This window comes from Drosophila sulfurigaster, chromosome 3, assembly GCF_023558435.1.
Source record: "Drosophila sulfurigaster albostrigata strain 15112-1811.04 chromosome 3, ASM2355843v2, whole genome shotgun sequence".
Taxonomy (NCBI): Eukaryota; Metazoa; Arthropoda; class Insecta; order Diptera; family Drosophilidae; genus Drosophila; species Drosophila sulfurigaster.
The window spans coordinates 26,665,181-26,683,000 of NC_084883.1; the positions used below are offsets into that span (position 1 = coordinate 26,665,181).

Consider the following 17,820-nt stretch of genomic DNA (forward strand, 5'->3'; position numbering starts at 1 on the left):
ACAACAAAGCTTTTCCAATCACATTTACATTGCATCTTGTAACTGACAAAAACTTTTTGGGGTAATCACTTTAATGTGCAAAATATGTTGCACAAATGTTTTGTTGTGCAGTCCATTAATCTGTAATGAATACTAGAATCGTGTAGCTGCAAATGGCTGACGACGACACAAATTCAACTGGAGTGCAATACAATGAAAATGCCATTAATCAAGGCTTAACAAATTAAACAAAGTGGAAAATTTCAATTTGATATTGTGCCGCAAGCCCTTACTCCACTCCACTCCACTCCACTCCACTCGACTCAAACTACCCCTGGCCAGGCAGTTGAGTAGTAGGTTCTGGTTTCTCAGAGGGGGGTTGACATTCATATGGCAATGATAGCTGCGAAAAATGCCAAGCTATTAAAACGCCTTTTGCATGCAATTTTACGCCATGACAAGGGCGTTGAGGGTACGTTTAAGGACTGCTTTCCGTTCGCCGTTCAACTTTCGCCACTCTCCACTTTATTTTTGGGTTGCTTTTGCGTTAGTTTTTGCCGCATTTCGCAGGGATTTTCAAAGCATATGCCAGCGAATGTGTGTGGTTGGGTGTGTGTGTGTATGTGTGTATGTTGTTGGTGTCATGCTTGTGCATTGGCGTTGAAAAATGGGCTTGGCCGTTGTCGCTTTGATTGCAGTTTAGGTGTCAATTAGCAACGGTGCGGTTGGCTGCATTTCAATGATACCAAATTGATGTTTTCGCAGTTCTTATCCTGTCCTGGGGGTGTATTTGTATTAGGCGAGGGATAACAAGGATTTGCTTTGAAGGTGTCATCAAATGCAATTATGAGTTTGGCTTATTATTAAACATAAACTTGTGTCCACTTGGCTTCCCAGTCTCTATAACTGTTGTATGTCAGCAAACTCTTCCTTCAATTGAAGATACTTTTCCCAAACCACAACGCTCTGTAATAACAAACCTTATTACAACACATGAATATTCATTTGTTGCGAGTGCTACTCACACAGCACTCAGCAGCTAACAAACGTATTCTTATGATCCCGAACTAATTTGAGGGTTGGTCTCTGATTCACATTGTCCGTATCTTCTTCTTTTGCTCTTCAGTTGACTCTCCCTCTTTCTCTTTCTCTTGCTCTCTGGGTGTATGTTTTGATGTCATTTGCTACACGTGCTTAAATTCATTTAATTTATTTAATACTTGAAAATACATTTTTGTATACTTTTGTATTGGACCGCTCTCTCTTTCTCTCTTTTACCCTCTGTGTGTTCTATGTTCTGCCATTTCAATTGTCATCCCCCTTGCAACGTCAGCGGCATGGACAGAAAAGTAGGATTCCACGATTGGGTGTGACTACAAATGAATTTTCATTTCGCTTTCGACACGCTGCTTAGCGAGCGCAGTTCTCTGGGGGATTCTCGTTTCATCTGCTGATGCCTCGGCGTCTTTTGCTCCGTTTCGCCTCCTTCGATCGATCCAAGCAACGAAATGTACTCAGGCTGGCAAATAACTATGTCTTCGTCTGCATATTTATGGCCACAGTCCATAATTAAGCATTAGCTGCCCACCTTTTGGTGAATGGCACTCTGAAATGGAGTGTTAGCTAGTTTGGTTTTGGGAGTGTGGTTACCATGGCGTATAATTAATACGATTTGGAGGCGACGAAACTTAATCATTGTGATTGCGATGTCATTGCACTCTAGCATATCTCTACTCCAATATATGATATGCGACTGCCTAATTTAAGCTGATTAACAAATGCGCGTGGCTGTGGCCTTCAACACAAAACGAGTAACAAAATCATAGTCTACTTTTAAGGGCAGACCAATTAGAGACTAGATTAAGCAAACACTTCGGTGAACGCTATTCAACAACAATCAAAAACGTTAAGAAGAGTGCGTGTTAACAAAGTTCAAAAATGAGTGGCCTAGGTCCAGCAGCCTGCTGGCTGGCACACAAGCGCATCGAGTCGTGGTCCCGCATGGCCAAGGAACGCGTCGGTGCTGTGCGTCGCGTAACTCTTGACCGCAACTCGGCCGACGAGGGGAGCAGTGCCAGCGCCAGCGCCAGCGCTAGTGTCAGTTGCGCTCCAACGCTGCCCGGAAGCGAGGGTGTGCCGTCAACGACGCCACCGCCACCGCAGCCAATGACACCGCCGCCATCGGCTTCGTCGGTCACCTCGACCACCAGCGGCATAGGCAGCGTCTCGGCTGGCAGTGTCAGCGATAGCTGTGACTTGCCCACAGATTCAGAGGTGCTCTTCAACTAGTCGAACTCGTTGGCTTTTCTAATTGGCTAATTATACCTCGTTTTTTTTTTGGTCTGCTTCCTTTAGGAGGTGAACATTTCAAAGGAGTCACAACCCATTCAACCACCCACGCAGCTGCATGGCATTCCGGGTGTGCCCAACCATCCGATGCCGGGGGACGTAATGCGCGGCCCCGCCGAGGTGTTCCACAGTCCGTTGCACTTGCATCATCAGAGCCGCTCGTTTCCGCCGCGCCTGCAGCGCACGCCTTCCATCTCCAGCCAGAGCAGTGTGGACAGCGCTCCGTCCAGGCAGTCGGTAAGTGCTCCAATTTCTAGCATTGGTTGCCACACTTTAAACACTTTAATTGTGTTAATGGCAATGTCGTTTACCTTCACTGCAGGGACATCGTGGCTCTTCTCCCCAAATACGCACCTTTGGACCCGATGGACGCAGTTCGCTGCCCAGTGAGCCGGCGTTTCCCCACCACCTCGCTCGCTCGCCGAGTCCCATGCGAACGATTTCACTGGACGCACGCTGTGGCAGCCCGGCTTCCACTGACGTCAGTGACTTGCGAACGCCAAGTCCTTCTCAGAGCAGTTTGGCCTCGTTGGCCAGTGCTGGACCTGGTGTAGGTGTTGGATCATCCGGCAACATGGTGATGGGTGCAGCTGGTGGATCTGTGGGCTGCAAGGGTGTCGGTGTTGGTGGCATTGGAGTGGCTGGTGGTCGTTGTCTCTCCCCCTTGCTGATACCACCGCGAGCTCAACCTGGCGTCGATCCAACTGTGGGTCCCGCCTCGCCTCTCGGCGCCCTACAGCCCGATCTCTATCGTATGCCTGATGGACCAGTCTACTTGACGGCTCCGGGAACTAGCCATGCAGTAGGTCGGCTGCACCTACGGGTTAAATACGACTATCATCTCTTCGATTTGACAGTTCACTTGATTGAAGGTAAGTTATTATAGTGACTGACTGCGCTTGAATGCGAGCGACTCTGTGTCACTTTATTTGTAGTTATAATCACGATCTTACAGTGACAATTAGCATTAAAAGTTGATATACTTTATAGGGTTTGTAGGTTTATATGTCTCTTTGCTCATTTTTATTGGGCAGAGTATCAATGGCTGAGTGATCAACGCGTTCAATTAGAATACAAAGCTTACCAAATTTGAGAGTGAAATAGGTCTGTTGTTTTTTTTTTAAAAATCAAACCCTAATCAAAGAAAACTTTATCGTTAAATAAAAACTCAAGCACAAGCACTAAATTAAATTTATAGGACAAGTCTTCACTCAGCTTCTGTTCGTTAACAAAGTCCGTTGTGCGTTCAACTGAATGGTGTTTGAAAACCGATTGAATATGCTAATTCAATTAACTATTAAATACACTGGAATCTACAGCGGAACACTGAAAACCTTATCGAATACACATATCCGATTAGGTTCTAAATACACTGCCTAAAAGCTACAGTTTTTGACGCTTAGTGTGTTAACACACTATCATATTATTCGATTAAATATGGCTAGTAATATAAAAAATAAGTTATGAAATACATAATTAATAAAATAATCCCTCTTGAAGCACACAATCTGAGCCCCATTGAGGAGGGCGGCTTTCGGGATCCCTATGTGCGCCTCATGCTACAACCTGATGTGGACAATCGCAAACGTCAGACGCACATACATCGTGGGGAATCCAATCCTTACTTTGATCAGCATTTCAAATTTCCGGTTTCTCGCGATCAACTGCAGGGCAAGGAATTAGTTCTACAGGTGCTAGACTATGATCGCTACTCGCACAATGACATCATTGGAGAAGTGCGCATTTCTGTCGATGGTCTCGATCTATCCAAATCAGTTGAGGTGAGTTAAATTCTTCTTAACATAAGATACTTCAACTAAGGATTGTTTACGCAGATCTGGGGCGATTTGTTGCGCACTAAAAAACCCAAGGAGGACCGACCGGAGCTCTTGTGCTCCTTGAACTATTTGCCACAGGCGGAACGCTTGACCATTGTCATAATGAAGGCAAGAAACTTGGATACGCTGACAGAGCCTTACGTCAAGGTAAAGTGCAGATGGTTGTAATTTATTGATAACATTTAATGACTAACAATTTATTATTTAAGATTTATCTTATTCAAAATGGCAAACGCATTAAGAAGAAGAAGACAAGCATTACCAAGTCCGATGACCCCACCAATCCCATTTGGAACGAGGCGTTCACTTTCAATCTACAATCAAATTATCTACACAACTCTGCCATCGAGGTGAGTCCGACCAATAGTCTAATTGACAATCAATTAAATATTTGATCAATCAAATATGCTTCCGTTTCCCCATAGATCTATGTGGTTGGCGCTGGCAGCGAAGCAACGGAAATTGGATGCTGTGGCCTTGGGCCACAGGAAAGTGGCACGGGCTGCCAGCACTGGCATGATATGATTAACAATGCACGCAAGCCGACGGCCATGTGGCACTACATCCGCTAGGCCAACTAGCTGGGGAGTAGCAACGTTGAGAAATTGTTAAACAAACATCAGGCAACAGCAGCAGCAGCAGCAGCAACAGAAGCAACAGCGAAGATGAAGTTGCAAGCTTCTTTAAGTCTATGCCAAAATAGTATGCACTTTAAGCCATATCTACGCGTATATACCAAAACTTGCAGTATGTACGTTTATATACTCGTACTTGTGTATGGCACGTCTGTATTAGCTTGTAGCATTTTTTTGCAAATACTTTATAATTTGTTAGGCTAGTTTCCTTCGTACTTATCTAATGCTAATGAGAAATGCACAAGCTCAATCAAAAGTTCCTATGACATACTTACAAACAAATGAATGAATGCTTAAGCGAGCAACCGAATTGTATTTATGATGTTCCGGGGTTAAGTCTGTGTTGTGTTAAGGAAACCCCCTTTAAAAAACATAGCATACAATAGAACTACATTTTAACGGTATGTTGTCCATTTATACACTGAATGAGTGAACGAAGTGAAGGAACTGTGAGTAGTACACACGTACATAATATGACTAGAAGAAGCACAACTGTCAACCGAGTTGTTGACATTTCAGTCGCCTTTGACGCAAAGAACTCAAGTGTGCATTTCTTAAATAATTATGAATATAAAACATTTCAACAACGTTTCCTTTCGCTGAATGCTCGTCAATCATACAGCACAGGCCCAGACTAACCCTCACAGTCGCCTCAAGAGGTAGGACGAAGTAGGACGACTGACTGACGGCGGAGACAAGAGGGACTCTTTGTATTGGCGACAGTTGACAAATTGCTGATGTTGTCCTTTTCAATGCGCCAATATAATACGTATACACACACGCACACAATATATGTATGTATGTACGTGAATTTGTATTTAAGTGTGTGTGTGTGCAGTGAGCGTTGAGTGAGTGTGTGTGTTTGTGTAAAGAAATTATTGAAATCTTAGCAGAAAATAACGCCAATAGCTTATGCTAATTATTTAATTAAATGTTCCTTCCATTGATTATTGAATACGAATGTTCATCTGCAAAAACGGAGCTAGCACAAGAGTTATCAATAATTGTGAATAAACTACAACGATAATTACATTACTTCAAATTTCTATTTGTGGAAAAACTTATACTGTTAGAAATAAATATTAACAGTTATATACACACATGTATATCGTATAAGATAAACTCTTTTCCATTTACTTCTGAAATAAATAAAAATATAATTCCTATGTACTTTTCGATATATGGAGCAGGCATCATGTACGTATACTGCCAAAGCTTACTGTAAAGTGTACTAAATATGTAAAATACACTAAATGGAACAATATGTATATTAATGTATAGTACGTACATTCATTTCCATACATACACATATACATATACATATACATATACATATACATATACATATACATATACATATACATATACATATACATATACATATACATATACATATACATATACATATACATATACATATACATATACATATACATATACATATACATATACATATACATATACATATACATATACATATACATATACATATACATATACATATACATATACATATACATATACATATACATATACATATACATATACATATACATATACATATACATATACATATACATATACATATACATATACATATACATATACATATACATATACATATACATATACATATACATATACATATACATATACATATACATATACATATACATATACATATACATATACATATACATATACATATACATATACATATACATATACATATACATATACATATACATATACATATACATATACATATACATATACATATACATATACATATACATATACATATACATATACATATACATATACATATACATATACATATACATATACATATACATATACATATACATATACATATACATATACATATACATATACATATACATATACATATACATATACATATACATATACATATACATATACATATACATATACATATACATATACATATACATATACATATACATATACATATACATATACATATACATATACATATACATATACATATACATATACATATACATATACATATACATATACATATACATATACATATACATATACATATACATATACATATACATATATATATACATATACATATACATATACATATACATATACATATACATATACATATACATATACATATACATATACATATACATATTCTAAGTGTCTGAAAAAATATAAAATAATAAGAATATTCATTCATATTTTCTAACGTCTTCATACCTGTAATTAAATAAAATATACTTCTCAATTGCAGTAAATGTAATGTATGTATGTGTGGAAATAAACTTATTATAGATCAATGTTGTGGGTAAATAATCAAATGGATATGAATGTATAGCATAAAACCTAATTCAATAGAAGGGGAACTCACAAACACAAACAATATAATGCTGAAATACCTCCGATTTACCTAAATTTGTATTTGTAACATTCTCTGGCATGTATACCTGTCTACATACATAGCTTTTACTTACATTGTGTAAATGTTAAAATGTATTCTTACATATGTACAGTCTATTGATTGTTATTTAAGAAATCTAAGAAATTATGTGTTAAATGGATAAAGAATATTATGATGCTTTTGAGGATTGAAGAACTATAAATAAATTAGCCCAATCTGTACACTATAACTACAAATATATTTACAGACACTACCTATCCACATAGTGGTGTGTACAATATTATATTTGAAAAATATTATAAAATTATTCATTGAATAAATACAAAACACAACACCTATTCTGTCTTTGATTGGCTCTGTAAGGTTTCTTTGGTGATATTGAGTGTCAACTGCTTGCTCGCGTTGTGTGCACTGCTTTGATAGCTAGACAATTCGCTTTTAGACAATATACAATGCTTCTCAAACTGTAATGTATGCAAAGGTCTTGTAATGATTTGTTTTACATGTATGCATCTTTTGAATGCATTTTTGTAATTTTAAAAATTATTCACTTAATTTGAAATGTATTCTTAAATTGTAAATAAGAAATATAATTTAAATGAGAACTGTATGTGCAATATTATAGGTATAGAAATTTCAATTCAAGAATTTTTAATATCATGGCTATTAATTTGGGCGACAACTCTGTTTGGCCAGAACAGCTGGCGCGCGCATGCGAATTCGTTGTTTTCAGATGTTTTGCAACCGCAATCGCAGTCGCAATGTCGACGCCGCGAATAAATCTACGCTGACGCGCATTGTGGTACTGCAAAATGAAGCGGGCTTTCAGTTTGCGTGAAGAGAATTTCAAATTTGACATCATCTATTAGACACTGATGATGAATGTAGACCTTATTAAGAGAAATACACATATAATATTCACAGCCAATTTGTCTATTGAAATTTATTGATAACATAAGCAATTGATTTAATTGTGACACAATCGTATCAGACTAATGAATGTGCTGAGTCTGAAAACTGAGGCTGAGGCTGTGATCGTGTTGTTGTGCTTCTGCTAAGCTGTGCTGTGCTGTTCTGTTCTGTGCATGTGATTGTGCTGTTCTTTGAACTAACAGCGCGTAGGCGGCCAAAGTGGCAGTTATGGCCATAAATACAAATATATACGTACCCGTAAGCAGGTATTGAATAAAAATGCTATTGAATGTCATTTATAAATATATGTATGTTATGTACCTACTCCACACATTCATCATACTGTGTGTTAGTGTGAGTAGTATTCCACAACTGAGACAGTAGTAGCAGCAGCAAACAAATAGATGTGCAATATTCGTGCGTCAAACGCAAGGCGCAACTTCTGGCCAACAACAATCCACAACCTACGACTGAAAAGCCGCTGATGCTGCTGTTGTTGCCGTTGGCTGCTATTGCTGTAGCTGTTTCTGTTGCTGGTGATGATGGTGATGGTGATGTAAGCCCGGCTGTTGTCTGCGGTCTGTCTGCTGTCAGCTCGTAGAATGCAAATAGTAGCTCACTTTTTTAGCCAACTTCCATTCAATGCACACACTACTTTTGTAAACTGGCCCACCTACTATCAATGCTCAACTTTTCTGGTTAACTCACTGCATGTGCAAGTCTCAGTGGTCGCTGAGCTAATTTCGCATTACATTCCCACGGCATCACAACTTTACATGTTCTCTAAGCTAAATTGTTGCTTTTTATATACATATATAGTGAAAAAAAATATTTTTTTAATTTTGTGGACTAGTAAGTTATGTATTTACATAAATTAGATTGACAGAGAACATGAGAGACAAAAAGTAAGTCCAATTTAGTATTAAGATTTATTTTAACGTTCATTTACTCTGAAACTAAAGCTCGGCCCAAGCAGTGTTTATATGGACTGCTTGTACTTTAATGCAAGCAGTGCATCTGTTGGTGGATAAATTAGACATGCAATTTGAAGATCCTTCGTTAAATGGAGCTTTCATAAAATTAGAATACAATTGACATTAATTTATGAGCATGACCCGACAATATAAATAAATAGCGAGATGGGATTATGTTGCCTGCACTTAGTCGCATATCCACAAATATCTATGAATGTATTTTCGTATCGAATTAAACCACTATGACCTATATTCCGATGCGCGCAAGTATTGAAATTCAAAGCATGTGTATTGGAACATCCCGAAATAAATACACGCAAAGAGTCATCTATTTTGAGGGCATTTTTCCTTATCCGAAACTAATAAGCTGAGCGCTACACAAATACTCCTACTATGTCTCTCTTCGCACACACACATAAGCATCCGCACACACACGGCCAATCACACCTAACCAGACGCAAGGCAAATCTGAGTTGCCCTAACCAGAAGTCTCGGACATTTAATGCTATTAATAAACGCCATCAACTGAGCGATCCACCTATGCGTAGCAGCATTACGAACTCGGGAATCGCGCACACCTTGAACAACGCAGCTGCTGTACATCTTACTTAGAACTAAGAGAATTATCTCAAACATAAATAAATGAGAATATTGCAGTGTAGATTACAGAGTGATCGACAAAGATATACCCTGTTTCCTGCACTGTGAATCAATTACCTTCCAAATCTTACTCATTTAGCTGCGAAGACAACTAAACTATGTAGACAACGTCCGTTAGATGGCGCCACAGCATAGTGTCTCTATGATTAATTAATTGTTGCAGTTAATTGACTATGCCTACGTCAAGCTTAAAACTGTGCTGTTTAAATATTTATGAGGGTGAAGAGTGAGAATTGTTCTTTGCGCCTTAACATCACTTAATTTGGATATCCATGCAGATCAGCAATAAATTTTCCCTTCAAATTGACTCTGCAACTTGGAGGCTATGACAGACTAACACAATTTAAGCTGTTAATTTCCATTAAGAAATTCTTAGGTGTATGGATTGCGCAAAGAAAAACAATAGTAATAATGAGTTCATGAATGAAACGATCGTGCGGAATCGAAATGAATTTTCCACATTTTCTCTATATTTTCATTTTATTTTTTTTGGCGTTACGTTGTTGTCAGGTTTGGGGGGATGTGCTGCCAAGGGGGAGGGAAGGTTGGAATTTGTTGGTTTATGGCCGCAAAAGCAACGCGACGGCAACAAGTTGAATTTTTCTAAAAATGAATACACGAAGAAATTATCTTCGTGTTTGGCGTTAAATACGGACACGACAACGCACCGCTGCCCGATGACTACTATACCTAGTACTATAACACACAAGCATGCGAAGAGCGGCAGAAGAATTTAATTTGATTTTCATTTTGGTTTGCTCAACAGACACACACACACAGACACATCCATGTCTATGTCCACGTCTACGTCCGCGCTATTTTCTTCTATTGTGTGTGGGGTGTGTGTGCTTTGCCTTTGCCGTTGCTTTTGCTTTTGCTGTTGCTCTCCGTCGCATCGCATCGTCATCGTCATCGCCCCGTAACTGCGTCTGCGTCCGTCTCCGGCTGCGATCCATCTAAGGAGCATATTTTCAACAAAAAAAGATGCTTTTAGTGACTTTCCCACAACTAGTTGAGTTTTGGATGTCAACACGATGTATTCTCGTACGCGTGCGGTGGCGATGCTGCGATTGCGTTAGCCGTTAGTTGTCGTTTCCGTTGCCATTTCGATAGGCGGGCGTAGCTGTTGGACTGACACTCTGACTCAGGCTAAAAGTCAAACCATAATAATAATAAATTCAAAGAAAAAATAAAATAAAAAAACAAAACAAACAAACAACACACACAAAAGGTAATATTTACAATACAATTATGGACGAAAAAAAATGTAATCTTAAGAATGAAATGCATGTAATTAAATACGTTGCCAGGAATTGTTGTTATCATCATATGGCCTCGACTCGGTGTCCCTTGAAAATGCGAATCTTGAAATAGCCAAGTGTGTTTAAGCCATTTATGGGCATACTTTCCCCCCACGGGAATCGAATTTCACATGCACAACAACAAAATCTCAAAGATTTCAGAGCGAAATGCGTCGCTGTCTCTCTCTACGATTGTGTGTGTGTGTGTATGTGTGTGTGTGTGTGTGCTAGAGAGAGTGTGTGTGTCAGATACAGCGCCACTTGCCAGTTCGCAGAGCATTTAAATAGATTGCCCGCGGTGCCGCCAATAGAGACGTAGACTGAGATATAGAGGCAGAGACAGAGACAGAGACGGATACGGATACGACGGAAAAGTGTCTGCCGGCGTAGCGTGCTTGACCAACGAAAACAAGCAAAGTGTGCGTGTGTGTGATCAACTGGGGAATACTGATCAATTCATTGTGCTTATCTCTCTTATCATTGGCAGTGAGGAGCATGCAGGATCTAACGCGCGAAGAGGCCATCGCCTTCAATGCTTGTGAGCCACAACACAACAACAACAACCACAACCACAACAACATCAGCAATAGGCACACAACAACTGCTGTCAACAATAATAAAGCACAAATGTGCACCAGCATGGTGGTGCCCAAGTTCCAAAAGCTCTCACATGACCTGCTGACCAACATCAAACTGGAAGTGGACAGCGGTAGCAACTTGGAGTCGGAATTGTGGCAGCAAACAACAGTGAACGAGCGTCTTCGTCTCGAGTTGAACAGCACAAAGCTGCTGCTGCAGGGCTCCGATGATCCGCTAATCTCGCACGGAGCCAGCAACGATCCGCATGATGAGGATCAGGATTACCCCTTCAAGACGCTGCTGGCACGCAAGACCGAGGAACAGCAGGCAGTCCCAGTGGCAGTGCACAATGGAGCACAGTGCAGCACACTGACGAAGCAACAGCTCAAGGCGAACCTGATGAACGGACGCAAAGTGCAGCAGCAGCGATCACAGCCACTGGATGAGTTGGCTTCCTCACCATCAGCAGCAGCAGTCTCAGTTGCGGCTGCAACACAGCGAGCCACACGTCAGAGCAAGTCCAAGAAACGTTCGAATGCCAATGGTGCGATGAAGCTGCGCTTCCATCATCAAGCTCTGCCCGCCGAATACGCTGCCCACTACGAGGCCACTCAGGGACGCCAAGTGTCAGCGGCACGCACAATGCCAGTCGAGGCACCTGTGGTCAAAGCGGCGCCACCGACCACGAATCATTCGCATGAGAACGTGCGCAGCTGGCTGCGCAAGATCGCGGAGATTCAGCGCAACGCGGAACGACAGCAGCAGGCGCAGGCCAACTGCAAGGAGGCCAAGAAGAGTACTGTGGTTGCTGCAGTAGCCACCGCTGTAGCACCGCCTCCGCCGCCTGCTGTCACGTTGCTGGAACCCTTGCGAGAGGTGCCTCTTCCCAATCCGAAGCGGAGCGCCATGAAGTATGCCGATCTGCCGTACATGGGCGAGATCACGCTGGACAACTACAAGCCCCGACGCGGACGCAAGCCAAAAAAGGCGGACATCTGTCATCTGATCTACAAGAACTATGGCACCATTATACCATCGACACCAGCCACTGCAACCACAGCCACGACGTCGGCTCAACATTTTCCAGCTGTTGCTGATTTGAAGTCGACTCCCGCTTTGCTTTCTCAGCGCAGCGGACCTCTCACACTGCCAGCTGCGGGTTTTGTCAACCTGGTGGATGAGCCACTGAATCTGTGCATGCGAGATCAGTCCAGCGATCGCTACTCCATCTCCAGTGGCGACAGCGAGCGACCCTCCACGGACCTCAATGCAACAGCCAACTTTTACAGGCCAGAGGATAACAAGCCTTTTTCGCTGGAATTTACGGAGGATAAAAAGTCGAGAATCTCCGCCAAGCTGCTGCTGAAGCCGATGGGATTATATTACCAGCAGATCATGGAAACATGTCGCCTGGGTTTGCCCGTGGAGACCATTGAAAAAGACAATCAGCTAGCCCTTAAGATACCCATACCAAATGGCTTCTTTGCCAACATGAATCCCACAGCACCAACTGCCGCTTCATCGCCAGCTGCCAAGCGAGAGCCGCTGGAGCAGCAGCAACAGCAACAGTCACCAGAAGCAGTGACACCACCTGCCATGCGCAAGCGCAAACGCTCCGCAATCTTCATACCACCCATGCCCGCTGAACACTCGTCCAGCCCATCGACAGAGGTCAGCATTTGCAAGTTCAAGTTTACTGGCGGCGCCAAGCCGACGCTGCAGGAGAAGAAAATGCTCTCGGTGGATGCGGAGGGGAATTATCGCTATTACAATGGCACCGGGGATCGCAACATGCGCGGCTACGAGTTCATCTCCCGGGATCAGCAGCAACAGCAACAGCAACAACAGATGCAGTCGCATTCAATATCCTCAAATGGCAGCAGTGACAACAAGCTCTACATCGATATTCCACCACCGTCGACGGATCTCAGTCTGGAATTGTTGCACATACCACCCGAGTCGCCCACCTCGTCCCTGCTTATGTCCAGCAGCCTGGTGCCCGTTGAACCGCAAAGTCCGTCGTGTTACTCGAGTTCGCACAGTCCCATGCGACTATCAACGCCACATCCTGAGGACTATCACAAACGCACCGAAGAACTGCCACAACGCACATTTTCGAGTCCAACTCCAACTGCTGTGGTTGCCGCGACCAAGCGACGTTCATCGCGACGCTCCAAGCAACGCGAGAAGCTGGAGAAGACATTCAAGGAGAAGGGATTTCTGATACAAACGCAGCAGCTGCAATCAGCTGAGGGAGCCACCTACTGCAAGTTCCGGCAGTTGAAGAAGTTTACGCGCTACCTCTTCCGCAACTGGAAGGATCATATACCCGAAAGCGATCTGGACAAGCATGCTGGCAAGGACAGCGATACGCGCGTCATTGAGAATATGTTGGCCGGACAAATTGGTCTGGGTCTTCAGGGTTTGGGCGCAACCCAAACGGCTGCAAATCAAGCCACCTAAGTCGAATTTATAATAAGTCTAACACCGAAAAAGCACTGCCAAAGATTGATAGATTTACGAATTGTGGATTGTCGCGGATTTGCCAAAGACAATCGAAGTATGTTGATTCCGTCCATGCTGGCTGGAACGTCTCTAGTCGTTCATCAACTCTAGTACTTACTGTCATTACGTTATTATTGTTAACTAATTCTGTACTTCTGATATGATAAAAAGAAACACCAACAACAAGCCCATTCGAAATGAAATAACAATGGGGGAAATTAAACTTCCGTACAAAATGTATAAGGCGTTATTTACTTGTACCTTAGAAATATCCTTTGAATACGTACAATTAATGGTTAGTATATAATAATAATAAAAAAAACTCTAAATTTGTGCATTATGCCAGACTTTGGCTTTGTTTTCCAGATTGGTTATAGATGCTCGTTCAAATACTTCAGTTCTCGTCAATATGCTTTTTCTTTTGGAAGACGTTAAAAAGTTCCAGTCGTCTTATGTTAGTATATAAGAATATGTATATAAAAGTGCACATTTATCAAAATGTATACATAAATGTTAATTATAGTATAAATGTTGTGCGTTTAGCAACCTGCATGGTTAATACGTAATTGATCGTTTCGGGTTTTTCGTTATTTTGTTTTTTGGTCCTAATGCGTACATTGCTTTCAGTGGGAAGTTAAATTCTTTTGCTAATACAGTTTATTGTCGTGTTGTTGATTAGTAAATCGGTATGTTTGGTTTTTCGTTATCGATCGGGGCAGTTTATCCGTTTCAGGGTCAGTTTCTGGCGTTTGCTTAAAACTAGATTAACAATATGTTGCGATATCCGCAATTATTGGCTTACATACATAGCTCTCCAGTGTCGTTCTGGCATCCGCTCAATTAGAGCTCAACGAGCCTTCGTGATCTTTTCCCGGATCCGTAGTAAAAGTGACTGGCACAACGGCATTCATGGGACATACTAAGTCAGTCCAATCGACTTCGCTCTGTCCTTTGGTACTCTTACGACGTTTCAATGTAAACTGCGAACGCTTTGGTGGCTTTAATTTGGCCGTAATCGTTAGTGGCAAATAGCCAGGAGCTGATTCGGCATCACGTTTGCTATGTATGATCAAACGTCCGACGAGCTCCTTGAAATGCATTGCCAAATGGCGACGAAGTAGCGATTTACTGGGCGGAATCGAAAGTAGATCCGCGAGCAAGTCAGCGTTGAATCGTGGCTCGTATAGCATCAATGCACCATGGACACCAGCACCACGTAAGTTTGGTGCGTACTCCGCCAAGTCGATGGTTTTCAACCACTCCATAACGCGATGTGCAGTCCATAGATCAACGCTCTCCTTATCTGAGCTAGTGGCTTCATCATTGCTATCGTTTAATTTCGTGGAGCGGCGAATCAATCCCTCTGCGTCCCAGGATAAGCGTCTCATACACAAAATACCGCAGCGTAGGGATGCAATATGCAAGCATGAGTTAACATGCAGCTGCGAGAGGTCTTCGAGGGTCAAGCGATGTAGCATGCGACCATCGACTTTGGCCTGTTCGAAGTAGTCCTTATAGTGGGGCAGACCAATGTCATCTAGCCAGCGTAGCACCCAAGCAGCATCCAAGTTGGCCGCTTTGAGTGTGAGCTCATCAAACTCCTTGCCTGTTATATCGTCAATGGCCAATAAGATTTTCTTACGATGTAAAGGCAATTTAAGGTGAAGTTCACGCTCAATGTCCACGGGCGATGCGGTAAAGAAACACACGCTTGGATCGCTTTTTAGCCACTTTCTGCAAGTAATGATATTCGTAAATAATCTTGATTTTACTCGGAAATACAAAGAAGACTAACCTGCAATTATCTTGATAGCAGCCCAGACCCATATGCGTTAACCAATTGCACACTTCCTGTGCATTCCAGCTGCTGTAATGTTGAATCGGGTCGCTAAACAGAGGCGTCTGAGCGCTCCATTCGATGCGACCGCCAGCTGTTGCTCGCGCGCCACCACGTCGAAACTCATCGGGCTCTGCTTGCTCAAGTGCAGTCAGTTCACAATTGCTGCTGTTGCTGCGTCGCAGCTTCCCCAATATATTTCGAATGCCACGCACAGACCGATCCCGCAGCTTGGGCGATGGTGTCATCTGTGATTGCGATCTAAAGCTCGAGTACATCGACATATCGTCACCAATTGGAGCAGCACCATCAACGCTCAGCACACTGTCGTCAATTAGAATTTGTTCGTTGGAAGCGAATGCCACATTACGCTGCTTCCCGCTGCTGTTGGCATTGACATCCAGCACTCGGCTATTGTTATTATTATTGTTAGGTGGCAGACGCTGCGTTTGTTTACTGGCTGCACCATGTGAGCGTGGCAAACTGTGAAATTGCGGCTTGATCTGATGACGCAAAGCCGAGGGTGGAGTTTTCGGTGCCATAGAACCATCAGCTGTGTATCCCTTTTGATTGAGATTTCCCATACTGCCGTAGGGCATCGTAGTACTATCATTGGCATGCAGCTCGTTCTCACACTCCAAGGCAGCGCGGTGCAGCTTGAGTTCACTTAAGGCACTCATCAATTCCAGCTTTTGAGTCTCCAAAGCCGATCTCGATATCATTTGACGCTGCAATTGCTCCTCCTTGGTGCACAATTGCTGCGACTTGTCAGTTAGCAATCCTTCCAGTTCGATTATCCGGTCTGCCTGCTCGGAGACGCGTTCCGCAAGCATTTGATACTGCAGCGCCAATCCTTCCTTGTCGCGTTGCAAGCGTCGCATTCGTTCATCAGAATCCTGGCGTGGAATATGCGTTTCCAACCAATCGCTTATGATTGCCGCGGTTACGGGGTCAGGTGCTGGCGCCGCTAAGCCCACCTAAAACAACAACGATGCGACAGTAACTAATTGGTGGCGATTAAATCACAACTACACTGACTCACCTGCTGCAATGCCAGCGCCAATGTCTTGGCTGTTGATAAAACATTTGTGGCCGAAATCAAGTTACGCTCACAAAAGCTCGTTAATGAGGCAGCCGTTGCTGATCCCGGTATTATTTGAGCCTGTATCTGAGTTGTCGGACCAATGCTCGTGGTTGTCGAATTTGAAATAATGCCATCCATTTGTTGCAATGCTGCCTCAAGCATTTTGCTTGCCTCGCTGGCTGTGGCTGTCATAATAATTCATAAAATGAATATTCAAAGCTTTTACTGTTTGTTGTAATCCGTATCCGGTGATCGATGTAAGGCAGAATATTCAATTCTCAATGCGCGCACACTGTTTCATTATTATTACATAAGCCCGTCAATTTAGGCACGTCATTTTTCCCGTTGGAAAAGCCAAAAAGCGTTTATTAATAAATTTATCACAAAAAAAACAGCACGAAAACACAGATTTCCATCTGTTGCTGAAAATTTTGCTATTGGAACAGCGTGACCGCATACCGAATTGCAAAATATACTAATATTTGTCGGAAATATTGCGATATATCGTGTTTACTAATTATAGCTCGTACACTTTATCACGCATATTGGTATTTGTAAGTAATTTTATCTAAATCCTTATTTTATGTAACAAATCTTATTTGTTGAAGTTTAACATTTCAATAAAAAAAATCAAAGAAAGAAGACGACTACGGACTTTTGTTTATTTTAAATATTAGCTTATAATAACGCACAAATTATTCGAAAACTGTTCCATCCCTATAAAGAG

At 42.0% G+C, this 17,820-nt stretch overlaps 3 protein-coding genes and 1 long non-coding RNA gene across 9 annotated transcripts in view; 2 read left to right on the forward strand and 2 right to left on the reverse strand.

Annotated features, from left to right (window-relative positions):
• The window catches only part of LOC133842169 (synaptotagmin-5), a 34,721-nt gene extending 28,584 nt beyond the window's left edge, over positions 1-6,137 (forward strand). For 2 of the 4 annotated variants that reach the window (XM_062275156.1, XM_062275157.1), the window contains exons 2-8: positions 1,806-2,253; positions 2,335-2,565; positions 2,651-3,200; positions 3,829-4,109; positions 4,164-4,313; positions 4,376-4,516; positions 4,592-6,137. In XM_062275156.1, the coding sequence (XP_062131140.1) occupies positions 1,918-2,253; positions 2,335-2,565; positions 2,651-3,200; positions 3,829-4,109; positions 4,164-4,313; positions 4,376-4,516; positions 4,592-4,738 (1,836 nt within the window). In that variant the 5' untranslated portion in view covers positions 1,806-1,917 and the 3' untranslated portion in view covers positions 4,739-6,137. The remainder of the gene's footprint in view (positions 1-1,805; positions 2,254-2,334; positions 2,566-2,650; positions 3,201-3,828; positions 4,110-4,163; positions 4,314-4,375; positions 4,517-4,591) is intronic. The other 2 variants (XM_062275158.1, XM_062275160.1) reach the window with 1 other exon arrangement.
• LOC133842170 (uncharacterized) lies at positions 99-1,721 on the reverse strand. Its single transcript, XR_009894369.1, has 2 exons — positions 1,005-1,721; positions 99-945 (listed from the first exon to the last, which is right to left on the reverse strand). It is a non-coding gene; the product is annotated as an uncharacterized LOC133842170 (long non-coding RNA).
• A 1,882-nt stretch (positions 6,138-8,019) lies between the features above and the next one.
• LOC133843408 (uncharacterized) lies at positions 8,020-14,918 on the forward strand. Of its 3 annotated transcripts, none has more exons than XM_062276934.1 (2): positions 8,020-8,405; positions 11,580-14,918. In XM_062276934.1, the coding sequence occupies exon 2, from the start codon at positions 11,584-11,586 to the stop codon at positions 14,128-14,130; it is 2,547 nt and encodes an 848-aa protein (XP_062132918.1). In that variant the 5' UTR covers positions 8,020-8,405; positions 11,580-11,583; the 3' UTR covers positions 14,131-14,918. The 3 variants fall into 3 exon arrangements, with proteins under 3 accessions (XP_062132918.1, XP_062132916.1, XP_062132917.1); XM_062276932.1 differs by lacking the exon at positions 8,020-8,405 and adding an exon at positions 10,551-11,018 and having other exon boundaries at positions 11,576-14,918; XM_062276933.1 differs by lacking the exon at positions 8,020-8,405 and adding an exon at positions 11,067-11,507 and having other exon boundaries at positions 11,576-14,918.
• Positions 14,391-17,644, reverse strand: LOC133843409 (liprin-beta-2). The gene is made up of 3 exons (XM_062276935.1): positions 17,052-17,644; positions 15,968-16,986; positions 14,391-15,906 (listed from the first exon to the last, which is right to left on the reverse strand). Exons 1-3 carry the CDS (start codon positions 17,283-17,285, stop codon positions 15,009-15,011), a joined length of 2,151 nt encoding a protein of 716 aa, XP_062132919.1. The 5' UTR covers positions 17,286-17,644; the 3' UTR covers positions 14,391-15,008.
• Positions 17,645-17,820: the final 176 nt, after the last annotated feature.